Source organism: Xiphophorus hellerii, chromosome 18 (genome assembly GCF_003331165.1).
Source record: "Xiphophorus hellerii strain 12219 chromosome 18, Xiphophorus_hellerii-4.1, whole genome shotgun sequence".
NCBI classification, from domain to species: Eukaryota; Metazoa; Chordata; class Actinopteri; order Cyprinodontiformes; family Poeciliidae; genus Xiphophorus; species Xiphophorus hellerii.
The window spans coordinates 15,994,944-16,021,606 of NC_045689.1; the positions used below are offsets into that span (position 1 = coordinate 15,994,944).

The 26,663-nt window shown below is 39.7% G+C and overlaps 1 protein-coding gene across 2 annotated transcripts; it reads right to left on the reverse strand.

Moving 5' to 3' along the window:
* Positions 1-155: 155 nt before the first annotated feature.
* On the reverse strand, positions 156-26,261 carry sacs (sacsin molecular chaperone). 2 transcript variants are annotated; one of them, XM_032590440.1, is made up of 11 exons: positions 26,068-26,261; positions 23,589-23,662; positions 23,266-23,374; positions 21,960-22,110; positions 19,869-19,959; positions 19,710-19,795; positions 18,548-18,659; positions 18,221-18,367; positions 16,241-17,726; positions 14,593-14,684; positions 156-13,273 (listed from the first exon to the last, which is right to left on the reverse strand). In XM_032590440.1, the coding sequence occupies exons 3-11, from the start codon at positions 23,286-23,288 to the stop codon at positions 1,722-1,724; spliced, it is 13,740 nt and encodes a 4,579-aa protein (XP_032446331.1). In that variant the 5' UTR covers positions 23,289-23,374; positions 23,589-23,662; positions 26,068-26,261; the 3' UTR covers positions 156-1,721. The 2 variants fall into 2 exon arrangements, with proteins under 2 accessions (XP_032446331.1, XP_032446330.1); XM_032590439.1 differs by having other exon boundaries at positions 25,869-26,261.
* Between the last annotated feature and the right edge of the window lie 402 nt (positions 26,262-26,663).

The window sequence follows — 26,663 nt, forward strand, 5'->3', positions numbered from 1 at the left end:
TTTACACAAAAGCATTTTACTTGAGGAACTTAAGCTTGATTCACAAGATCTTAAAACATTCACTTTGCATTGGTCTAATGTGATATTCTAACTTTCTGAGACAGATTTTGGGCTTTCTTTACCTGCAAGCCATAATCATTACAACTGCAAAAACATAAAAACTTGAAATATTTTTATTCTGTGTAATAAATCATAAATCAACAATCCACATTTCCCTTTCTGAGATGACTAGCAAGAAGTATTGCACTTTTATGCAATATTCAAATTTTAGTGATGTATTTACAGATACAGTAAAAAAGAAATATGCATTGTGGAAAAATGTTGCAGCCTAGAGAGGGGAGATCCAGGAGTGGATGGGTTTTTTAAAAAACCTTTTTATTATGAAAAAAAAAAAATCTGACCAAAGGCTTGATCTTCAGCTTTGGAAGATGCAGGTAACACACATCAGTGTTTTTTATGGCCTGTTATGACACTTATTTAAATTTAAATTATGGTGTGCTTAATTACAATAATTGCAGTATTTTGGAAAATCTGATTTATCTCAATGTGGGAACACAAATTTTAATGGGAATTTATTAGGCCTCATTGTGGCACAGACCACATCAGCACATTTGATACTGAAGGTTCATTCAATGCGATGATGTCAGAGTTACCTGAAACTTGAGATGAAATAAGCAGATGACAAGCAGCACATTTTAGATTGTATTTCATTGCAAATGACTTACAAAGTATGTTATCAGTATTTAGCATATTTGTAAAATAAAAGTTAAATCAGACTGATAAAGCAAAAAATACACACAAAAACAGCCAATTGATGCTGTAATCCTTAAGCCAGAACAGTTCTCATCACAAAAAAATATAGACATGGCTGTAAATTAGAAATATTACAAGTCACATTTGGGCCCACCTCATAACACCTAAATTCATATGGCTCTTTGACACAGCATTAATGTGCTCAAACATTTGCTCACCAGCTTTGAAAAGAGGTACATGAAGTCAACATGATGCAAAACATTTCAGTGATTTGAAGAAGAAAAAAGGTTACTGCTTAAATTAAATCAAAGGGTTTCTCTTCACAGTTGGATTTCCCTAAGTTGCCCCAAGCACTGATGCTACATGAGTGAAAATGCAAGTGAGTTTCAAAAAGTACTTCTTCCATAAACAAATGACTGGCTATGTTACAAGAAATGTACAACTTTTACAGAAATTATATGAAAACAATCAGGAAAGTACAAAAACAGAACAATTACAAACATGATTGTGTTTTCTGGGCTAGTAGATCTTTTGAAAGTAGGACACGCTGTATGAGAGCAGTCATAGTATATAACAGGGTATAGATACTTTCTAGTAAGCACATCTTTAAGTACACTGAATTTGTTTTCTATAGCAAGAAAATATATTCTTTTGTTTTTATAAAAGATAAAGTAAAAAAGCTGCATATTTTTTTTATCTAACAGAATAACTATAGTCAGTGTGGGGACTTTGGTAAACAAAACATATTGCTGAGGCATAGCTATGTACAGCCTATGCACATATATGGGCCAACAGGGTATGGGAGCCATGTATTTATTCACTGTGCATGGGCCACTGTCCCACTTTCACAGATAGAAACTGCATGTTGCAGAAGCTGCCAGCGGATTCTTTGTGATCTCTTTTGCATACAGCCATATGAGTTCTTGATTTCACTGAGAATATTTGCAGACTTTTATTAAGCAATGTTATCATATTTTATGCTGCACAAATGTTTCAAGCTTTATGATAATCCTTGCGGTACATTCCATCACCCTCATTGCCACCTCAGATGTGTACCTATCATTGGGAATCTGTGGGAATGGCAGGAGATCAGGGTAGCGGGTCCTCAGACTGTCCACGCCATATCCCTCCAAAATTTGAACATCATTTGCAAGGCCTTTCAATTGGGAGCTGTACTCCTCCACTTTCTGAGCAAGAGCAGTTGGTTTAACATCTTTGTCAGACTTTCCTCTGACTGCATAGTCAGCAGCTATTAGGGCAAGCTTTGTGGCCAGGTAGCACTTGAAACAAACCCACTCATTAGCATTTTTATGAAGATCATTGCGAGCAGCGGAGTAGTTTGCTCTGGCCTGTCTCAGCCATCTGCGGGCTTCCACAGGGTTTCCAACTGTTTTAAAGGTTGGGGGTACAAAGAAACGATGGGAGTGTGAAGACCCTGCATAGTTAGTGTAATGTTCCCTGAACTGTTGTCTTTCTGACTTGTGATTGGTTGCTTCCTGGTTCCACGATGAATAAAACCTTTGATATGAGAATTTCTCTGACTGGAAGCGGGTTGATGATGTGGAGAAGGTTCTCCTGGAAGTTCTGTCTGCATTTTGGTGATCAGCCACAGACTGTTTCTCCATGCGATTGATTTCATTTTGCAGGTGCTTAAACACTTCCGTGGCAATGTCCAGATTCTCAGCATTTTTGTCTGGATGCCACTTGAGGTACAACCGACGGATTATCTTTTTCCTTTCCGTCTCTGGAAGCTTCCAGGCTTGTTCGACGACTGAGGTCACCTCTTTCAGAATCTCAGGTAATGAGTGAAGTTTAATCTTTTTGGGAGACTGTTTCTGAGGAGGAGGTCTAAGGTTTTCTTTTCCAGAAAAGACAGGAGGCATCATTCGTAGACCAGAGGATCGACTCTCTGGGCTTGAAGGGGTTTGCGGGCAATTAGTATCTCGGATGTGGGTGCTTTCGTCTTGTCTTGAAAACTTGTACAAGTCGAGGGAACTCACAATTTTGTACTCACTGTAACCAATATCAATCTGGAAGCATTTTCCAAGGAAACTTGTATTTTCTTCCTCGTCTCTTTCTACCTCTTGAACAATGATGGCATAGGTATAGGTGGGCTGATAGGCACCATAGATATCTCCTCCTTCAGAGTCAACAAGGTAGCCCACATATTCCCCAGGATAGAATACGTTCATTGGATCCATGAGCAGTGTGTGGTGTATCTCAGCAGGAATTGGAGTTCCAGGGAGGGGTAGCTCAAGTTTTGAGGGCTCTGTTGAGTCATACTTGACACCAAGGTTGTCTAGTTTTTCAGTGATTCTGTAAATATCATTGCAGCCTAGCATGGCAATCAGATATGATGTGTCAGAGATCAAATTGTCTGTTGCAGACTTCAGTGTCATGGCTAGTGCCAGAAGAAAGTTTATGTCTTTACTGTCTGAATGCTGGATGTAGAGATGAATTACAGATGTTCCATATCTCTTCAGGAAAGCTAGTGTTTCACTGCGACTGTGTGGGATGGGACTGCATCCTTTCACTCTTAAAGTTGTCTGCAGTTTTTCAAAACAGGACACTTTGAGTCCCTCACAAAGTGCTTTGCACAGACGTATGGCTTTTTCTTCATTCACAAGGTACGCATTATCATTCTCATGCTTCATTATCCTGATCAAACCACTGATAAACTGCTCTGAGGACAGCAAAAGCTGAAGGCGACCTTGCAGGGAGCAAAGAGCTCCAAACTGACACATTTTTGGAGAATCCTCATCAAGCTGCTCCTCAAGAATGCTACTCAGTAGTCTAGGTCTTAGTTTTTGTGGAAGTAGCATAATAAGCTTTGTGTGGAAAGCATGGTCTTTCCCCAGGTAACACTGGCTCATGTCCACAAGCATTTGAACCCCAACGTTGCCCTGAATTCGGCTTTTGTAGTGTGGGGCATCATCAAACACCAGGGTATTGGATTTTGCAAGTCTTCCATCATGGCTTGGCAAGTAAAAGATCAAATCTCTGAGGCTCTCAAGATCTTTGCGAATTTCCTGTGGATCATTGTGAAGGGACTTGAACAATCCAGAGACCACCCTTTTCACAGATCTCATTTCATTTGGGTCGAGCTGCTTCCCCTCAGAACTCCTGTAAATTCTCCACAGCACTTCAACATATTGTTTGGTTGACACAACATCCTCTGTGCCAAGAAGCTTGAACAACTGATGAAAGGTGCCGAGTTCCAAAGGTAATTTATACAAGTAGGGCTTGAAGTCAGATTCATTATCTAAATTGATGACCACTTCCTCGGGTTTCAGTAATTTCCAACCATCTTCAACCATGACAAATGTCACCCCACGTAGCAGGTAATGGAAATCTCGTTTGTCGGCACTGAGGAATTCATATGTGGACCTCAAAACTTTATTCCTCGTTTTCACCATTTCATCATCTGGACTTGATATATTGCAAATGTTCTTGCAGTTGCTTATGACTTTCTCCAGAGGTGGGTCCAAGTTGACACCCAACATGTTTAGAACTTGGTCAAGCTGTTCCTGTCCACCAAGAGCACTGTCATCCTGTTCCTTTATGCTTGAAGGTGTAGCTTTCTCAGGTAGGATTGGGCAGGAAGTCCACAGCAAATGTATTATATCTGTTTGTTTGAACTTTGGGTTTACTTGTGATCCACTGAAACGAATCAGGGGCACTGTGCCACTCATCTCTTGATACTGAGTATGAAGTTTGATGAGTTCTTTGGGAGCTCTTTCTGGACACAGAAATGGTATCATTGACAGTTCCTTCAGAAAGGTGCCCTGAAAGAGGTCGATTCTTTCGTTAAAGATATGGTTCAAAAGTACATCGACAACAATTTGCACTTTTTCTTTGGTCCAACTTTCAGTCTGGGCTTTGATGCTGATCTCTTTTGCAAACTGGAGGACTTGTTGCTGTGAGACCTCATGCTTCAGACCAATATTTCTCAGAAATGTTATCCATGAAGTCAATAACAGTGCACCATTCTTAGGTTTTGTCACTTGCTCTATTTTCCTAAAAAAGTCGTTTGGAATGAAAGACTTTGCAGGTAACATAACTTCAAACACCTTTACGGTTTGATCGTAGAAAAATTTGGCAGGTCTGAGTCTGTTTGAGAAGTCATAAATGAACAATAGCCCCTGTAATTTATCATAAAGCTGATCCTTCATTTTGCAGCCTTCTTCCATTGACATGAGTCTCTCCTTCAAATAAACAATGTGTTCAACTTTGGCATCATAGGAGAGACTGTCAAACTTTGGCAGAAGATGATGGAGGTAAATTTCAAGGTCATCGATTGGCATGCAGCCAAGGAAGGCATACAGTTCTTTAAGCTGTGGACTGTCAGCAAGAAAGGCAAATGAAGATGTTTGAGTCCATTTGTCTATGTCTGCACTTGGCATGCTTTTTTCAAGAACATAATTTGCACCATAGTTTGCAATACTGATGTATCTTCCACTAACTGACTTAAAACATGGGAGGAGTTTCAGACTCTGTGCATCTTGTTGAGAAATGTTAGGCAGGTGGCAGTTGAAATACAACAGAAGAGCTTCAAAGTCCCTGTCAGTCAGGTTTGCTGTTTTGAATGCAGAGGTCTGAATCATGTACTCCAGAGCTTTCAAAATGCTTGATGGATTTTCAATGTTGGCTGTGTGTTGTGCCAGGAAAGGAATGATTTGACTCTCTTTGACACAGATTTTGTTCACTGCAAGCTGGATACATCCTGCTTTCATTAGAGTGTGAAAGACTTTGTCATTTTGGCCCTGTGGAAATATGGCAATGTTTATCAGACTTAGAGGTAGGAGTGCATCATGATCTGGGATGACAAGCTTCTCTCTGGCCATGAATTTGATTCCGGGTAGTAAAGCCCAGTCTTTCAGAGTGTCAAGTACTGTTTCAAAGCTGGGTTTGATGTCTGTCTGATCTTCTTTAACAGCTACATTCTCACTGATGAAGCTCCATGTGTTCTTTAGCCAGGATTCACTAGGAAAGGTATCTTTCCACTTTACAGGGATCTTTGTTCGATACTCTCTAGGTAGAACAGACCCCAGAAGGTCACTAAAACTGCTGATGTCAAAGGGTTTTGCAACTCCTGCTTTTGACAGGACATTGCTGTACCTCATGTACAATGTATTCATAAACATATCTTTCCTAGACGATATAAGTTCATGGTGAGCTGTCAAAAACTTTGGTCTCTTTGAGTCAAACACTTGAAGCATATTCTCCATTGTTATCAATAGTGGCAAGCCATCAATTTTGACCTCATCCACTTCTATGTCTTTGAAACAGTAGTCAACCAGGAGCTTCAAGTTATGAACCAGCTTGAAGGTAGACTGTGGGAGGCGGCAAGGGAGTTTCCCAACATGGCAAGATGTGTCAGGTGATGAGAAAGTGTGCAGAAATTGGCGGACATCACTTGGTGTTACATATGTGACTGGAATCCCTGCATCCTCCAGACAGAGGTAGAGGTTTGCAGTTTCATCACAACTATGAACCAAGTTAAAACCAATGTCAAGAAGCAAGGTTTTCAGCCTGTAGACATTTTCAGCCACAGACTTCCTTGAGGTCAAGTTATACTCTGTGTTTTTCAAGTGTTGAAGCTCATCCTGAAGTAGGTTATCAAAGAAGGCTCTGCTTTTGTTCGCAGTGGATGTATTCACCCATGAGATGTAAATGACAGAGTGAATTTCAGAGTTGTCCATCTGGGCTGCTCTTACAACAGGAAGCAAACGCTTCAGATCAGCATGGATGCAGTTGTATACTGCTTTAACCAAGCAATACCAGTCTGGCTGAATGTCAAGTCTGTTGGCTGGGAAAAAAAAGAGGTATTTCCGCAGAGTGTCTTTAACAACATGAAGAGGTGTTCCTTGTAGTATACTCATGGTGGGATCAGGACCTGGAAAGTATCGGCGCTTCAGCTGAATCAGCAGCTCAACATATGCAGGAGCTATAAGTGATGTCATCAAATTGTTATTCCAATCACTTCTTACCCCTACACCATTGTCATCTCTCCATAGGTTTCTTCTAGCTGAGTCTAGGGCAAAATGTCCATTGACATGAAAAGGCAAACCAGTTTCCAGTGAAAGGGGCAAGAAGCAAAAGGCTCTGTGGGGTTTTTTATAGTTGTGGCTTACACATGCTGCCACACCTCCACGTGGAAACAAAGTTATGTCTTCATTTTTGTGAGCTGAAACCACACTTTTGGACACATGTTCAATGTCTGGAAAGCCAGATCTGTTGCAGATCATCCACGAGGTCATGTTTCCATCAGTGTCCTCTATATCCATCGAGTAGGTTATCTGTTGGACTGGAATAGCAGCGAGCTGCTTCTTTTTAGTAACACTGTCAATGACAGAGGCATGAAATTGTTTGCGTTTTAGTCGATCGCCATCTGTTATTTTGGCTGTGACAGAATAGAGCACTTTTAGTTCACCAGATGCATGATCTATTTGACAAACTGATATTTTCTCCATGTGGTTGAGAAACATAAGAAGCTCTGCACCATCTGTTTTCAGCTTGTCTAGGAGGTTTTGTACCATTCTATCAGATGCAGGGACAGAACTGATCTCTGATGTTTTTGCCATCTCTATGGATCGGATGGGGAATCTGAACATTGTGCTCCGTTCTAACTTGAAATGAGCTCCCAAGTACAGATTTAGAACATCTGAAAACTGGGACCTGAAGTCCGAGTCCAAGTCTCTGAACATCCTTCCTGGACTTACAGATGTAGCTCCTGGTGCATACTGTGCATGTGGATCAAAGATGCAGAGAATGTCATTGTTTGAGATAAAGGATGGGCAGTCAGTTATGTGATAAACAGAGTTGAATCCGATTCCATATTGACCAGTTTTGCCTGGATTGGCCTCTTTTGTTCCTCTTCCAAGGTTTTGAATACCTCGGACATCATCCTCTGAGAATGGTTGATTGTTGTACACACAGAGGGCAGGGCCTTGCATTGGGATCCATTTATCATCAAATATTCTGTCAGTGGGGTGTGTCCTTGAATCAAATACAAAATAGATTTCTGTGGCTTTGGCATCATCTGCATTTTGAAGCAGCTCTTTCAGCATTTCCTTCTCTGATGGATAGGCATTGAGAATGCTTTTAATCCTGCTAGTGAGTTTTTCTTTCTGTCCAAACTCACTGCCAAGTGGATTGAAGCAGACGTTAGATGCATATCTCTCGAGTGCTTTGTGACGTTTTGGGATTGCTCCAAGCTTCACAGCAACCTCTCTTGGAATGTCAGCGTGACAATATTTCACAGAGGAATCTCTGACTTTGATCCAAGGGCAGTCATTGTAACATAATGACTTTGATGGTTGCAGTGTTAGATTGCAGTCTGGTAACAAAATCCCACCATAATTTGCTTGGCAAAACTCTTGGTTTTTGTCTCGAATTAGACTCCAGATTCCTTCACTAATGATTCTGCGGCATAACTGGAAGTTTTCCTCTGTTAGTGCCTTTCGTCCACACTCTTGCTTCACTGTTTCAAGAACAGCAGAGAAATCTTCAACAGTAAAGCTGGGCTGCACACCAACATTTTCAAAAAGCTCTCGACAGCTGTTTCTGTATTTGTTTGGAAGCTGATAAAGATGGGGAGCTGCATCAAAATTCAGGTGGAATGCAACTTTGGAAGGACTGACATATGTGTTCTCTACCAAAATGGAGTTAAATGATTTTAGGTCTTCACTTATTTTGCCTCTTACATTTTCATCCTGCAGCATTTCCTCATGAAGGTATTTGTAGCAGGCATTTGTTATATTTTCCTGATACAACGTGACACCATCAAAAGACTGAGAAAGTTCCTTTAGTTGACTGATGACCAGCTCAACAGGGGGCTTCCTTATTAGACCAAGACCATCTTTCACAGCCAACGACATTGCACCACACCCTTTAAAGGATGGTGAATTCTCATTCAGAATTGGCTTCATTAGGCAAACTGTATCCTGATGTTCAGTTGTGTAAAGCTCTCTAGGTGAGAACATTGTGGTTGGGGAAAAGCTGTTCCCATGCCATGGTAAAGAGAAGCCTGCAGGTCTTGTCAGAAATGGAAGGAACTTGATATCTTGTAGATTCTCCAGGTACTCAGTTGCAACTGGATCTCTCATCCTCAGTTTCTCATCAATGAGACTCAGTAATATGCTGCTACGAAAGCATGCGGCTGTGTGATCATTTTCATTAAGCTCAATGACAGAATGAGCACGCTCAGTGAGGTCGTCCCAGCATAGATCATCTTTCACCATGCCCAGCTGCACTAGTTTAACTAAACAGACTGGATTTACATAGTCTTTGGACGTTTCTTCAGGAAATCTTCCATCATCAGCAATGTAGAGTTTAGCAACTCTTCCCTCTGGATGGATGAGTTTGGAGGGTAAAACTAGTTCACTTTTGGGGCCAGAGCAAGGTATGCAAGGAGTGACTCTAAGAATTGATTCAAAATCTTCAAGTTTCTCATTTAGGACATAGTGCATCAGAGGATCTCTGAGCTCTTTGTCAAGCTCCTGAATGTGAGGAAAAAATACTTCTGAAAAGAACTGCTTCTCTGTCAGGGTATTTTCCATTAACTTCCCTCTACATCCAGCATCATCAAATCCTTCCTTTACCCAGTCAGGGAGCTCAACAGCACAGAGGTTTTGTGAGCCACTCTTCCTGAGGTATTTTAGAAATATCTTGAAAGCAGCAGAGCCAATGTCTGGCCTACAAAGTAAGGCGTCATCCAGGAATCTGATGTATTTGATTGACACCCATGTTTTTCCATCTGAAAAAACCTTGGCCTGATCGCTGTCACCTCCTTTGGCTATTTCTTGGTAAATGCCCTGGCTGATCAGCACAAAGTCATCATGTACCTGACTTGGATCTGGCCATGCTGAATAGTAGCTGTACTCGAGAAGTTCTCCACTTTCAGCCAGTGAACGCAGCATTGAGAGGGCTGCTAAGTAGGCCTGGACAATGACGTGCCTCATGAACACAGAGTTCCACTGTCCTTTGGTATCGGTCTTCCAGATCTCTTTGCGATTGGAAGTGACAGCAAAGCAGCCATTGATGTGAACTGGCAGGCCTGTTTTGATTCTGAGAGGCAAGTAGCAAAACACCTCTCCAATTGGTGTTGAATTTGTTTTCACAGTCCATTTGCGATTCTCTTCCTCTGAGAGAAGAACAGCAACTCCTCCACAAGGCACCAGTCCAAGTCTTTTTCCACTATCACTGAGGGAAAATTTGAGGGCTTCACTCACATCCATGCATGAACAGATGAGCCAGTTGGTGACCTCGATTGCTTTTTGGGGCATTTCATCTGTCAGTCTCCGAGTTTGGACCCCTTTAGCTGCCATCTCAAAGTACTGGTTGGGATCTTCCTCTGGACCTCGGAACAATGGAGAGTGTAGGTCCACAATGCGTTTGAAGACATTGTGAAACTCCTCCACCACAATACGAATGATGCAGCCAGATTTAGGAACATCAGCAGGAACCCTGTTGGTGTTTGCTACTTTCTTCATAACCTTTGCTGCAGATTTTAGGATGCTCAAGGGTCCATAGGAGGCTTTGCTTGACCACACACTTTTGTTAATAGCCACCACATCTTGTGCTGCTGCTGGGTTTGGTTCCTCAGATTTCAGGTATTTCAACACCATACATCCAACATGCTGAGTGAAGAGAATGAACCTATGGCCACATATGCTGAACTCATCAACCAGGGAATAAATATCTGTGGTGTTGTAGTACAGACTACTGATTTCACTGGATGAGGCCTCTTGCTCTGTTCTGAATGGAAGTCTGAAAAGAGTACCATTGTATTTGTATGGTGAGTCTTGAGCTAGAGGCAGCTGGCAGTTAAAAATGTTAAGGAATGGTTTGAATTGATTGGGAAATTTTCTTAGCCTCTTTTGTTGTTTGCTCCAATTGATTTTGATCCCTGGATTGGACCGGTCTCGAATGTGTTTGCTAATGTGATTGATATTGGGATCAAACATAATCATGAATTCCCTGCTCATTATGATGGGGATATCAGTGATGTGATAAACGGAGTTAAAACCCAAGCCAAACTTGCCAACTTTATCCGCTTCACATCTCTTCACTGACCCACCAAGCCGTGTGATGTTCAAAAAGTCTGTGTCTGTAAATACAGCACTGTTGAAAGACCACAGAGACGGCCCATGGCAAACAATCATGCCAGGGTCAAGGAGATTTTCTCGAATGTCATTGTTTTTTCTCATGTCAATAAGAAAACTGCACTCTGTTGCACTGGCATCATCAGCATTCTGGAGGAGCTCCTTAAAGATATCTGCTACAGATGGATATTCCTCCAAGATATTTTTTATTCTTACTGTTAGAGGTTCATGCTGGCCTGATTGTTCAAAGCCAAGATTCTCTGGGTTTATCAACCTAGTGCTCAAACATGGCACCTTCAACCATTCAGCAGTTTTCATTGGGATGTCATCATGAACCAATATAATAGGTTCTGAGGCATCTTCGAGTAAGTCATTTAAATCATCGACCTTGATGTCACAGTAGGTGCATTCATGAATGGGTTTCATCGCTAATTTGCTTGGGTTCTTGTAACAAAAGATAGGCACTTGCATATTAGTGTCCACTGCGATCTGATTATTGTACAGCCATCTGAGGATGTTGATCAAGAGCAGAATATTGTGTTTACTTTCCTCCTTGCTAATCTCTCCTTCACATCTTTTTTGGATTGTGGCAATGACGTCAAACACATGGGTTGGGACAACCTCTTCAACTGAACCACAAAACTTGAAAAGCTTATGAAATTTTCTCATTGTTTTTGGCAGTGAGTAGAGGTAAGGCTGCAGGTCTAGATCGGGGAGGGGTTTTAAGACAGTTTGGCCTGGTGATGTGAATGTCTTTCCAGTCCACACCCAATCAAAAGGCAAGGATTTCATTGCTTCTCTCGCATCCTCAAGATGAGCTTGCATAAATCCATAAATCTCAAATAGAATCTGCTGAAACTGGTACCAATCCTCAGTGGTAAATGCTTGGGATTTATGCCAGTCATTCACAGCTTTCAAGTGCTGTAATACTTGATCCACTTGTGGCTCTATTGTAAGTTTCAGAGCCTTCTTGAAACCTGCAGAGGTGTGTTCAACCAGTGGTACTGAAGATCCCACAAGCACTGCATGGCATATTTCACACATCTCAGACAGAGAGCAGATATTGAGCGTATCTCCAATCCAAGCAAGAGAATTTGGGTAAGTTAGAGGTCTTTCTTTACAGACAGGGACCCATTTTAGTTGAAGCAATGAGGCCTGGATATCAGCTGATTTTATCAACTTGGTTTGTTTATTAAGAATTTGCAAGAGTGTTTTTGCCTTTTTGGTTATTGAGTCCCATTCAGGCTCCTCACTGATTTGCAACTCCTCTATCTTTTTTGCCACTTTGAGGACATCTTTTTCACTGACCTGCACCTCATTTCTAAGCCCCAGTTGTCGAAGTGAATGGAGAATGTCAGGAGATTTGGTAAATGTACTTGTGGGAAACCGTGTTTTCTCCTCTTTGTAGAACAAATGCTGTAAAATCTCTAGTTCAGGGTCAAAAAGATCTGAGGCTTTTACAGATCTTCCACATGACAACTCAATAAATTTAAGAGCAGAAAGCCATCCAATCACAGATGAGTTTTCGTTCTTTAAAAATCCCAGATGCTTAAGAGCCCAAAGCATGATCTGGGTAGTTTCATCTTTTGAATAGAAGCCCTTGTCAATGTCCCGAATAATCATCTTCAGACATTCTGTTGTTTTGACTTGTTCTACGTTGAGCATCTTGATGAGACGGATTGATTCCTCATCATGGCAGGCCACAAGATTTTCTGACAGTTTCACATCTGGAGGGTACTTTGCTCTGTGATGTAAAGCTTTTGCACCTCTCATTGATGTAAATGACGAAGTACCTTCAGAATAGGCCCCCACCTTTTCAAAGATAGAGAGATCCAGTAATGTATGTTTTTCCTTCTCAGTGATGTCAGACAGTCCTGCGAGAAATTTTCTGAGCACAATTTTCTCTTCCACTGAGAAAGCCGAGACTTGGCTAGACAACCGCTGTGTTGGTAGTCTACTTAGAATTTGCAAAAACATACCAGGAGAGCAAGGGTGGATGTAGCACTTAAGCTGAGGGTGCTGCAAACACGAGTCCAGGTTTTTTATGACAACACCCCCAAGCTTTTCCAGAATGTTAAAAAGGCTTTCAGAGACCGGAGCCTCATCATCATCCACATGAATTATGGGTGAGGGGGTTTTGAGACGAAGAAGCTTAGCTGTGTTCATGCTGTCCTCAAGGGGCACGAGAGGGATCAAAGGCATGTCTTCAAATGTGTTTAAGTCATCAGCAAAATTGATGTAGAGATGTTTCCAAACCATTTTCAACCATGAAATTGTGGGATGCTTTAGTTCTTTGTTTCCAGGTTCCCACTCTACACTGAAGTCTCTTGTTGGCCAGGCTGTAGAGAGAATCTCCTTGATGAGTCGAGCTGATCGTTCTGGATTCAACACTTGTAGCTGAGTACAGGGTCTTCCTGTTAAAATGACAACAACAATGGATTCAGTGTCAAATATTACCTTAGGCAATGTTCATTGTTGACTAGTTAGTTTCTAAAAGTGAGCAACACTTGAAAACCATATTCACAATAAAAAATTATTTTCATTAAAATTATGCATTAACAATATTTAAGATGCAATAGTAATGTGATCCATGCAAACAAGCTTCCACAATTCTCCTTATATCAGCATCCTGTCTGAGCAGCAAATAGCTCAAACTGACTTGAAACATGCAAATCACAAAACCAATTTTAAAATAAAGTAATACGTGAATCCTACATTGGTCTAATTGATAATAGAAAAAGTTTTGACAGAAGAAAAAAACAAGGAAGAGAATAATGTGCGAGTTGTTTATTTTTCTCATCATATAGGTGAGTTAATTGTCTGCAGCCACACATTAGTTTGGGTTAATTATAAGAAGATATATAGCACCCTTTGTAATACCTACCTGAACACCCCCAAAGAAACTGCTGCACTGTAATTTAAATGACATATTAGATATTAGATCTTTTACTCTGCATTTTATTTTCCCTGGCTTATGGACTACATGTCCAGGTCATTGTGAGGAAGTAAAATCATTCATGAATCAATTTGCTTTATTCATGGGCCAGTATGAGATTATATCACTTTTCCAAAGTTTCAGTCTTGCACAAAAATTAAAAACAAATATATTTAAAATGATCTCATGTCTTTTCTTTAAAGCAGAAAAGCAAAAAGTATTCCTACTTCTGCTAAAATAATGTAACATATTGGTTATAAATAAATACAGAATGGACATCTGCTCAACATCTACTAAATGTTGTCGTTTTGTTGTCATTTTAAAGTGTTTTTTGCTGTACTATCCTTTAAATAGCAACACCAGAAATATAAAAAACTAATACTGGCTGGTGAATTAGTCTTCCTATATGTTTGGGCAACAAACAAAATCCAGAAGCCTTTTTTCAACAAGCTGACAGGCAGTGTGCAGCAACAGGTGGGGTGAGGAAGCGCTCCAGTCACTGCTACATGCCTAATGTTCACTGTCTGTTCTCTTTACTGTCATCTCCACCTGAATTATCTGGCAGAAATGTACCAGATTTAATGCGCTGCTGGCACAGCTGCAGGGTAAGATAAAAATGGTCTAATGAACATCATGGTTACAATTCACGCAGTCATCACAGTCTGAGTAGAGTCTGAGTACAAACCCATGAATCAAATAAACCAGCCACTGTTGGATTAAGGATGCATGATATAAACATAAAATATTTACAGTATGTTATATAGATGACCTGGCAAATAAATTTTGGTGTGTTACTACCTCTGCTTTTGGCAGCCTTCTTTAAGCTGTCCATCACTGAAGGCTTCATAGTTTCCAGTAAAAACCGATGCTCCAGTCCTGGATAGAGAGACCTTAAAATAAAGCAAAGGAAATTAGAAATGTAGTAAACAAAGGAGTAATCAACACCACTTTGAAACTTTCAGTAAAAATCTTTGCTGTTTGCATGCACATACAACAGAAACAAATATAAATGTCACTGTTTATTAATAAATCAGTAAATAATCTTTTACTGTTTTAGGTGAGCTATAATTATCAAAATGATTTCATTTTTGTCAAATGCCAGAACAATTAACTAAACATACATTATGATTATTACATTGTTAAACAGTGTGAGATGATGTGAGAAGATGAAATTATGATTTTGCATAAATACAATGGGTTAACATTTGAGTTAAATGGAGGAGCCTTATTTCTAATCAAGATCTCAAGCATATTTTCTTTCTTGTGTGATTTAAAAAAAAATCAAATGAAATCAGAAAGGAGGAGAAGAGTGGATCTCTGCAAACTTGGACCATCCTTGAGTACAAATTCCAGATGGCCCAAGGTGACACATTCAACTGTACAAACAACAACAACATGCAAGAATAAACACGATGGAAAAGGGTTCTGTGTTTCAGAGACGAACAGGTCTTGGTGTGAAATGTGTGTATCAACCTCAGAACAAAAGCAAAAGATCTTGTTAAGATGCTGCCTGAAGCTGGTAACACTGTCATTATTCTGTACTGACATGGGCTGAAAGGCCTTTCAGCAAGGAGGAAGCCATCACTTCAAAAGAGACGTAAAAAAGCCAGATTACAGTTTGCAAATGTCCACAAGGACAAAGACTTTAATTTTTGTAGACATTTCCTAAAGTCTGTTAATGTAAGTTCAAAGTAATATATATATATATATATATATTTACTACAATAAACATCTTTACTTTTGGAACACCAACTGAAGTACAAGTGTGGAAGTATGATGGATGTAACGCGTCAGATTGGACCAGTGCACTTTACTAAATAGATAAGAGGTAAAGGAGGAAACATTATTATGGAAGGAAGTTAAGACATAGGCAATGCCAATTGTAGGTCAATGTCTTAGAGTGGTAATCAGAAAGCCCTGAGTTATGAAAAATCAGTGGGAAGAGCTCATGCAAAATACTCTGAAAGGCTTGTGAAAGGAAACCCAAAATGTTTGATCCAAATCACAAAATGTAAAGCAATTTGTAACTGCTGAAAAGATGTAATCTGTGACATTTCTGGCACTTATCAAATAGAAATCATTTAGTAATGCAAACTAAAATGTGAAATGCATTATAAAAAAAGCAATGACAGTTATTAACTTGTTTTATTTAAAGTGTACTATATGTAAACAGTATGCTGTTTACATACACTGTACAGTATGCAAACAGTAGTTTCATCTGTATATTAGGGATCAAGAGTAAGATACATCAGGTGAATATATAACCATTTGTAAAACGGGTCACGGTTTTTGTATCTTGTAAACATTCATGCTATGGATAAAGAAAAGCGGCATCAAATTAAAAACAGACTAATTTCTGTTTAGTCTTGCCTTTTTTTACTGTGACCCTTTAAAAGAGGTTAAATCTCCTAACTTAGAGTATTGGATGTTTATCCAGGCGTTTTACCTGGGGAAAGCTTCAGATGTGATGTAAATGGCGTCTTTTTCACTGACAGAAGATGAAAATGATGTAAATGTTTCATTCTGGAGTGGCAGAAGCTCAAGCCCTATGAGATCACTGTAGTTGGCATCACTGAGAGCAAACTCCAGCAGCAGCAGCTTCTCCTCTGAGGGACCTTTGTGTTTGCTCTTCCTGATAGTTTGCCGCAGTAAAGAAGGGGTAACTTTCTTCACCTCAGTAGACTCAGTCATATAGGAAGCCAAAGCAAAGTCCACTGCAGCTGGCACCTTTGCTACCTGCATTCCTGAGCTTTGGAGGTAGTTGATGACCGTTTCTGAAATATCATTGTCAGTGTCGAGCTCTGAGAAGGCAGCCTGCTCCACTCCGACCCAACTTTCACTGAGTGAATAGATCACTCGCTGCTGCAGTAGTTCATGAAAGAGGGGCTGGAGAATGGGCGTCCAGCGGGACTTGACCTGTTTAGGGTCTGGCCATGCCCTGTATGTTCCTCTTGGGGACAAAGGAAAGTCTTGGTCCTTTTTTGTCTGCACCCTCTTTATAGCATCCACAATGAGAGCGAAATAAGCCTTAGGGATGACAGTTATTATAAGCAGCTCATTCCACAAGGCAGCTGGATCCCTCCACTGGTCCACTTCTCGCCACTTGATGCTCCTGCGGTTGTCGGTGAGACCGAAAAAGCCGCTGACATGAACCGGAAGCCCTGTCTCACTCTCCTCACCCGGTGGAAGAGGGAGGAAGCAGAAAGCTCGTCCTGAGAAACCACATGTGGCACCTCCGTCCTCTTTGTTTATGACAGTTAGAGGCAAGGCAATGCCAACTGTTGGCATGAACTTCAAATCATCCGCTAAAGAGTCCAACTCAGCACACATCCCTCTGCCTCCAACTCCATTACAAACCAGCCATGTGGTCCTCTGAGTTTCTTTAGATGTTTCATCTTGAGTCTCTATGTGAAGTTGGTAAGTGACACATGTGATGATGGAGCTTGGAACACCATTACTGTAGCTGTCCACCGCTTGACACAGTGTCTTCAGTGCATTTGGCCTTTCTAGTTTATCATCAGGATTCTCTGTTGCTCTGACCTCAAACAACATTCGTTCTGTACCGTCACACTCTCGGACATGCAATGAGATCTTCTGGACACTCTTCAAGAAGAGGAGAACTGTGTCTGCATCAGCTTTGAACGATTCAAACAGCTCCAACACCTTTTCTTTGTTGTAAATATTCCCACTGAGCTGGGAAGGTTTCACACGAAGTGGGAAGCGGAACAGAGTTCCTGGAAAGCTGCCATCCCGGATGGTATTCTCCGAAATCCCAAATATCTGAGTGTAAGGTGCAAACTGATCACCAAGCTCTGTGATCTCCTTAATGTCCGTCTTCAAATTCCAACACTGCCCAGACTCGTGCATGCCGAAAAGGGTCTGATGGGGGTCCAGCATGGCAATCTGATCCCCACTGAAGATACTGGGAACATCTGGAACATAAGAATAAACAACAAACTTAAAAAATAGAAAGTACATATTTGCAACTTAATGAATGAGATCTTAAACTTTGACACAATAAAAAAAGGTAAGAAGAAGGACTTAATTGCTAACATTATTTGCTTTGCCAAATCAATGTATTCTATCTGAACACATGAGAGACAAACACAAAGTTGTGATCCTTGATCTTTATTATGTTTTTGATGTATACTAAAATTTAATTATACACAGATTGAATCTATTCTCAAGGCAATTGATAGCACTAGATATTAACACAGTAAAAAGGGGCTTAACAAAAATGCACACTACATTATTTTCTTGACTAAACACCCAAATAACATCATAATTACCATTGTCTAAGGAAATATAGTATAATATTTTAATTAATCCAAGAAAACTGTTTATTCTAAACTAATTTTGTCTATACAAAGTAGCGAAACATTTGGAAATATAAGTTATATTCCTTAATTTTCCAGCAAACTCTCACCTGTAATATGATACACAGAATTGAAGCCGATACCAAATCGTCCAACTTTCAGCGGGTCATCTCTCTTTCTGCTTCTTGCAATCTCCTGAATCCCATTCCAGTCCTCGACAGTGAACACAGCATCATTGTAGACGTACAGCGCTGTCCCTGCAGGTTACAGCATAAATAAACTCAGGAGATTTAGAAAATGGTGAACTAAAATGTTTGCATGAAAGATTGCAGTGCATTATTTTAAAAGTAAGAAAAGAATTCACTTCATTAGTAGTGGTTTAGCTGCAAAAACAATATGACTCTGCTGCCAAGTTCACTTCAAAAGTAACTGCTAACCTTGATGCTGAGCCATGTCAGGTGACCACAGTGACTCCACTCCGTACTCCGTCTCGTCGTATAAGAACTTCACTTCAGTGGCTCCTGCATCCTCTGCATTTTGAATCAGCTCCTTCAAGATGACGCAGAGAAGCAGTGAGAAATATTGAACAAAGGGACATTAGAGAGAAATGAGCATTTTTAGCACTGCTTTTAACCAAAAAGCTTTGCAGTTAAAAAATAAATAATTAGAGTGGATGACTCCATTTAGGACATCAAGCCTTAATTTTTGGTAGTGTTACCATATTTCACAATAAAGCTTGCAGGAGGAAATTAAACCCAAACAAGAACAGTCCTCTTTCTTTTTCCTCAAGATTGATTCTCGTTCTAAATTCCTTGAAAGTAATACACCTGTTTTTAAGGGAGAATTTGAGTCAAAGTTAACCCATCACTATCATGCCTGTAATTAACAGGCAGTAGACCTATAATAACCATTAGCTGAAAGACTAATATAGAACTACATAACAAGTCACTCATGACTCATGATTAAAGAAACACTTTGAATGGATCTGGTCTGAAATAAACAATGCATATGTAAAACACCTCATGCCCTTTGACATGTGATGCTATGACCCTATTTGAAATCAAAAATGGGATATCTTTTAGTACCTTCAACATCACAGTAATCCAAAATAAGGCCAAATCCACAAACTAATGTCAAGTAGATACAATATCAACCTTCCAAGGCCATATCAAACCTAAATCTGATAAAAAACACTGTGGAGCTGAAAAGAAGAGAAAGTGAGAGAGAACCCAGGACTTTTGATAATAGGGATCAATTGTGCAAAGAGGAATGGTCAAAGATCCCTCTCTCTGTATGCTCCAACCAGGTAAGATGTTATAGGAGGAGTCTGAGTCCTCTTGGCAAAAAGAGGCTACACAAAAGTGATATTAAAAGGATGTAGGTTTTTATTTTTTTTTTAATGCAGGATCTTGTATCCCCACTGAACACGGTTTCAAATTAGAAGTTGAGTTCTTTAGTCTGAGATTATGCTACTGCAAAAAACATGTGTTTATTTAGGTCTATTTGCATCTTTTTTCCCCCAGGGATGTCAACAAGTGCAAAAGTTGCTATAAATATTCAGAAGTAACCCAAAGAGTTTAAGAAATAAACTCCACTCACCTTCAGAATCTGCCCCCCTTCAGGGTACCTTCTGAGAATGTCCTTCAAAAACTCCACCAGTGGAGGTGTAGTTTGGCCAAATCTCCCTGTAACAGATCATACTGTATGAGCTGCACAAAAGTAATGTTAATGGTAGAGATAAAAATATTTCAACTTTACCTCCTCCTCTAAGGCCCCGTCCCTCCAGGGTCATAGACACTTCTGGGCTTCCTGCAGGGACCAAGCTGCCAATTTGCATTCTGTCATCGAGCTATAAAAGACAAAAAAACTTTAATATACAAAACTAATTCAACTATAATGTTGGAAGAGAATGGCAGATGTAACATCTAAAATATATTGTGAAAAACAATAGCAACTTAATGTAAAAATAATACATTTAGATCAAACTCATTTATTTAAATGCAACGAATTAGTACAGACAGTACGAGAAGTAAGGCTGATTACGGTAATACTTTGATAACTAAAGAGATACTATGCCACTGTTACAGATGAACCATTCCCAGTGATAACTGCAAACTGGGTGATTAATAATCTTTTCCCGATGCGTCTTTCAGAATCAATGCAGCAGCATGGCAGAAAGTCAGTATGAGGGCCCGATGCTGCAGCTGAGCGTGGCTGTTCAAGGTGACACTGCTAGTCGCTGCACTCAGCACTCTTTAGATATAATGTGCTGTAAGGCAAACCCAGCTGCACATAGGATAAGTCCTCCATCAGCAACCTTATCATGCTGTCTGCATGCAACAATAATTACTGCATAATTCAGGACAAAGACAGATATTTAGCACAGGTCCCAAGTAAAGTGCTTATAACAAATGTGTTGTTTAAGGGCTGATGCATAATGGTTATAGTAAGCAGGCAAATACTAGCTACAATGTTTGAAGAAGTTGTTTTAATCTCAGCAATGCCCACCTAGTTTAAAATTAGTAAAGAAGCAATTACATGGAAAACTATCAAATAATTTTAAGCAGATGGTCCTCGCAAATATAATGAAAAATTGTGATTTACTGATATAAACAATAGATTTGGATAAAGATTTCTTTATGTTTCTTAAACATTTCTACATTTTGTCGCATTGCAACAACAAACTTCAATGTATTTCATCTGGATTTAATGTGAAACCTGTGGTTGTGAAGTGACAAATTGCAAAAAATAAAATAAATAAATAAATCAATAAATGCTTTTGCAATACCCCAAAATATTTACACTTCTGTAACTTTGTTTTTTGAAAATGTAGCTGGTAAAAACAAGACTGTTTTATATAATTTGAAAGCATCCACAGAGGGGCAGATGGGAAGAATAATGCCTCCTTTTAGTTTCTTCTAAGTAGAAAATCCCTCTTCACTTAAGTAGAGCTTCAGGCATATCTTCTCCATTAGACTTCCCAATTTTTAATAACATTAGCAGTAGCAGCAAAACAGCATGAATTATACACCTATATTTAGTTGGCACAACATCCTTGTTTCCTTATATGGAATGCTTAACATGAAAGCACAGACATGAAGTCTAGTTTTGGTAAGAAATAATACATAAAATAAAGTCTGGTCGTAGCTGGTAGGTGGGGTTTGAAGCTTTTCTTTTTACTTGTTAATTGGAGGGAAGGACGGATGCTGTAAAGCATCAATTCATATGCACCTGGTGCTTTCGATCAGCCTAGATTTGTTGTCAGTTGCAGTTGTAATAGGAAATTCATTGAGTGCACTATCAAAACATCTTCACCAGAGTACCACAAAAAATTATCTATCAAAAAGGCAACAGTTTCATAAAATTAGCTAAATTCACTAGTGGAGCTGGATACATCTAATGGGTGTGCAGCTTATACATTTTTGCTCCTCATTCTCCAAATTCAGCAGATTTATCAGTCAACAGCTGGTAGTCGATCAATAGATAAAGATCCATGCTGACCTTTGCCATTTTCTGATCAGAGATAAGGTCAATAACACTGAGAACTCAATTAGTGAAAAGTAAGAACAACAAGTCATACCTTGGGGAAAATCTCAAGAAGACACTTCTAACAATGGAAGATGTTTGCAGTGTATGCAAATGTCAGAGCATCTGTGCTGCAGCTACAGCAAAGGCTCATGAAAACTGAACACATCTAATGATTTAATGATCCATCTTGGAGAATATATGGGATTACTGGACAACAAACTAATATTTATAAAAGAACTGTTAAAATGAAAGATCTGTGTCCTGAATGCTGTAACAGTCTTTTTATAATAATGCAATTCAGGTAGAAACGAAGGCACTCACTATCCTCCCATTGTGAAGCAGACGCTGCTCTTTGACCGGCAGGTTTGTTTCCTCGTACAGCAGTTGTTTGACATCTTGGACGGATGTGAAGGGGGACAACTGGTAGAACCTCGGGCCGATGCACTCATGACTAACTGTCACCCATGGCACCCTGGAAACAACAAACACAGATAAAAGCCCCCGACATTACTAAAAGGGTTTGACTTATCTGAACCAATTTTGGCCCTGTGAAAAACAGGGCAAAATGTGATCCTGATGTGATCCCCCCCAGTGGAGGATGTGAGTCTTAGTTACAATCAATATTGATTAAACCTAAAAGGTTGGAAGAAACATGAGCATCGCACCCATCTGTTACTGGCATTTCTAGTGTTTATATACGGTGTAAAGGACAAACGAATTCACTCTTTTCACTCTACATTGTGATTGGGAGCAAAGGGTCCAATACAAAGAAGTACATAACAGTCAACTAAAATTAAATATGTAGCTTTAAAATGTTCTTCCAAATAAAAATATGAAATGTGCATGCCTTTATTTTCAGCATACTCTCCTCCCCGAGACTTCAGATCAAAATCGAATGAAGTCAATTGCACAACTGCAAACTGTTCACAGACTATCTGCTAAAAATAAGTGTAAAACATTTTTAAAACATAGCCATGATTTTTCTTTAGAGGCTCCATAATAAAGGGGCTTGAAAAGCATCATAGTCCTTCTCAGTAATTCTGCAGTGCTTTCAGCTGGTCCATAACAAAATAAAGAAAATAACATTAACTTTTGTGGGTGTAACCTAACAAAATGTGAAAAAGCTCAAGCGGTGGGAATACAAGGCACTGTAGGAAAATTGTTTCTGCGCACATTGTACCTATGATTTATTTTTCTACTTTTTTGTTCATGCTAAACCATTGTGCTGCAGAAGAACACTTTACACATGCAATGGTTGCTGTATTACGCAAGGGTGGGTGTTTCATTTATATAAGACAACCCCGAAGTTTCCAACAGCAATAAAAGTAAATATTCTTGCTTTTCCAGCAGCATGACCTATGCAGTCAAGTGCACAGTGGTGCATTCACTGGAGGAGAGTGGGTGTGGCAGCTGCTTCAGCAGAGGATGGTTCTCACCCTCCTGGGCTTACATTAAACCCTCTACACATATGCGTAGAGCGCAGGCCAATAAAACCACATTTTAAAAAAACAACCCCAAAAGATAAAAAAAAAAAAAAATGACAGGCCGTCAATCTGCTTGTCATGTTCACAGCATCCACTGCATGCAATATGCTTCGTAATGGCAGGAATATTTTTCTTGAACTCACCACGGGTCTGGACAGTTTGCCATGTCGCTGCTGTTTTATGTCCCAGCTCAGACACTTTCATTGGACTATCTTCTCCGCCGGGCGCAGGGATACAGCACCGGGAAAACGGCTGCGGTGAGGCGAGAAAACCGTTATTTACAGCAACAACGCTCTCCATTCAAAACAGCGCTACAAAACACACATGACAGCTTTCTTTGGAGATGTGTAGTTAACTAAAAGAACACTTGTAAAACATTTAACAGCTGGAGACACGGAGTTGTTTATCAGCGGTATAATGCCGGTGCTGTGTTTAGCCCCTCTTTATCCCAACAAACCCCACTCACTTGTTTCTGTCCTGTGAGCGCCGTTTGCGGTTCTTCTCCCGAACTGCTTACACATGTGAAAGCACCACGACTTCCTAGAAACAATAACAACAATAGCAGGCGGCATAGTTAATTCCCCTTCGGTAACACCGTAACTCCTTCAAAGGCCATGTTCTAATAATAATGAATTACACAGCGCGGCTGAGAGCAGAAGCGCCGGAGATGAAGCAAGAGGATTCACCCCTCAGTCACTTCCGCATCGTCTTTAATCCTCCCAGGGTCATAAGGATGCTACCGCTAAACTGAGTTTGATTCATTTCTCTGGGCTTCTTAACACAGTAACAATGACGATCATTTGTGGCTAAATGTGGCAAAAATAAATGCTTTGGGAAAGTCAATGAAGATTTGAGAGCTCCAAACTTTAAATTTTATTATGGGTTTTTGTTCTTCCATACCATCTGCCAACTGAAAATCTAGATGCTGTAGAATATATATGCATGCTTGGAAATTCAAATTTGTTGTCATTTAGTTTTAAATATGGAACAATGAAACAAGACTGCATTTTCTTGGATTTGGAACAGTTTGTATAATTAACAAATAGATAACATCACAAAACAAGCTACTATAAAATAAAAGTAAAGCGTCCTAACAGTGTGTTGCAGAAAGCTGTGTGGCATAGTTCTGCTCTTTATGTTGTGTTATGTTCCTCTGGCAGCAGTTGAAATGGTTCATGGACTTCCTAATTTTTAATAACATTAGCAGAAGCAGGTGTGAGGAGTTTCTGACAATAGCCAGAGCTCATTTCTCGGTTGCAGGTCCTGGACAGAGTGACACTCTGCCCAGCTGAGATGTAATGTCAGCTCGCTCATTTCACAGCTCAGAGGATAGTCAAACAGAGGTAGGCTTGTTTTAAATGCAAACACAGACAGAATATACAATGGTTTGTAGGCATAACTGCTAAAAACCGAAAACAGAGGATTGACAAACTAATAAATGCCAACCTAATCTACATTCTACTACATCTCGTTGCTTGTACTTGTGACAGTGCAATGACAATAAAGTTGAATTCTATTTTATTCTAGTAAATGTATATTACAAATAATTTTTTTTAGCTGTTTTTCAATTTGCAATCCATAATCTTTAGAACTTAAGTTCTAAAGGTTTATCAGTTAAGCAATTCTTGCAAATAATAAATAAAAGATTTATCAGGTGGTGCACTTGGGGGTTTTGAGCCCAAGTTTGGGACTCACTGACAATCATCATTAGGATTTCATCAAGGGCCAAAAGTCCTGGTCCAAATCACTTTTTAAGACAGGCAAAGGCTCTCTGAACATCACAGCCAGCATTACTGTTTTAATTAATTAATTTATTTATTTATTTTGTTAAATTGCAAGTAATAATACAGATATGTGTGCTAAGTCATGACTATAAAAAAATAAATGTAAAGATTTAAAAGTCAGGAAAGCTAATATCACAATGAGGATCTGAACCCCTCCTGAGTAATCTATAATTTGAATACCAACATATGCTATTGTTGCTTTATCAATCATTTAATACACAAATTTTAGCCTGTTGTGGAAGCTGTAGTCATATCAGGTGTAGATTATGATACAGTGAAACTATTAGGAAACTAATCTAAAAATGTTCTATTTTAAACATCTGAAGCTACATTTTTTCCAGATTTCCCCCCTTTTACTAAATTCTGTACTTTTAAAACAGAATGTCTCTTATTTATGCAAAGTAATGCTGCACATTGCATGCTGTAGCCGGAGTTTCTCTGGTTGCTGCATGCTGGGAGTTGTAGGCAATAAACAGCGTTCAGTCGCTAGAGCACTGCAGTCAAAAGGATGCGCACACCAACTTTGTAGCCGAGACCCAGTGAGTGAAAGGTGTGCCTGTCCTCGTCATGACGCACTTTTAAAATACGAATTCATTTTTTTTCCTTTTTATTATTGCCTAAACTGTGTCACATAAACACAAAATCCACATATTTTCTACAGCTTGGTCCGTCGGTGATATCTGTTATTGATACACACTGACAGCGCACATAGATGGTTTTTATTACTATGAATCATGAACACACAGCAGATATATAATCGATCAAATCATCAGATCTGCAGTAAAAAAAAAAAGAAGTGACATCATCACATGAAAGTCAAGGATCATCTAAACGCCAGTCGGCTCACAATGACATCAACTCCAGAGGACACCTATTCTACTATATGAGCTATGCTTTTCAAAACGCTGCGGTAGAAATGGGATGTAGTAAAAAAAAAAAAAAAAAGCCTACGTCAAACTTACCAGAGTGCACGATTTCAGTCTCCAGGGTATTTTCTGGAGGACCCTCCCCAATACTCAGACGTATTTCCCATTAATTATTGATCGTACATCTGTGCGTTGCCGTTTGATCTGGCAGTATCCTGAGCTAAGTCATCGTCTGGTGTCCTAACCTCCCAGCTGATCTCGGTGCCGCATTGTGGAAAGAGAGATGAACACTCACAGCGAGGAAGGCAGCAGCATCAGCACCGCATCACTGTCCTGCTTCCTGCAACGCGGATGAGGTCACGAGTTCCTGCTGATGACCGCAGAAAGTGCCCGATATCTGACCTGAAACTGGCCGAGAACCTATAGTTTAAAGTGCAATTGCCAAGAGTCGTGGACTCGATCGTTTTACACTGCAGGTTTTATCGCACAGGTCCCTTAAAGAGACAGCTTCAAGCTCCGGTGTGGCACGCCACGCCGGCGCACGGCTGATTAATAGCTATTTGAAAAGATTAAAGACTGCAAATTGATGAGGAAATAAACAAAACAGATAAAAACAATTATTGATCAAATAACACAAATATAGAAATTTGGTGAAACACAATGTAGCATTAGCTAGTTGCATTTATTTGTTATGTATCATTACTTATTAACATTTTAGCAATCTGCTTTTTACATTTTATTCAATTAAAAAAATACAAATAACTTATTTATTGCGATAATATGAACATATTGAAAGAAAACTGTGGTACCTGGCTGCTCTTACAATTCAACACAGGTAGATGGCGACAAAAGGAAAGCTGTTACCTTCTGACTCAAGTCAAAAACGTTTGG

What these genes read in the sequence shown, in the direction of transcription:
- sacs (XM_032590440.1), bottom strand. Translation starts at nt 23,288, where the DNA reads ATGGCAAACTGTCCAGACCCGTG. An exon ending in TGCTTCACAATGGGAGGATA is followed by an intron (nt 19,960 to 21,959) that starts GTGAGTGCCTTC and finishes TGTCTTTTATAG; the next exon opens with CTCGATGACAGAATGCAAAT. An exon ending in GAAGGCTGCCAAAAGCAGAG is followed by an intron (nt 13,274 to 14,592) that starts GTAGTAACACAC and finishes TCATTTTAACAG; the next exon opens with GAAGACCCTGTACTCAGCTA.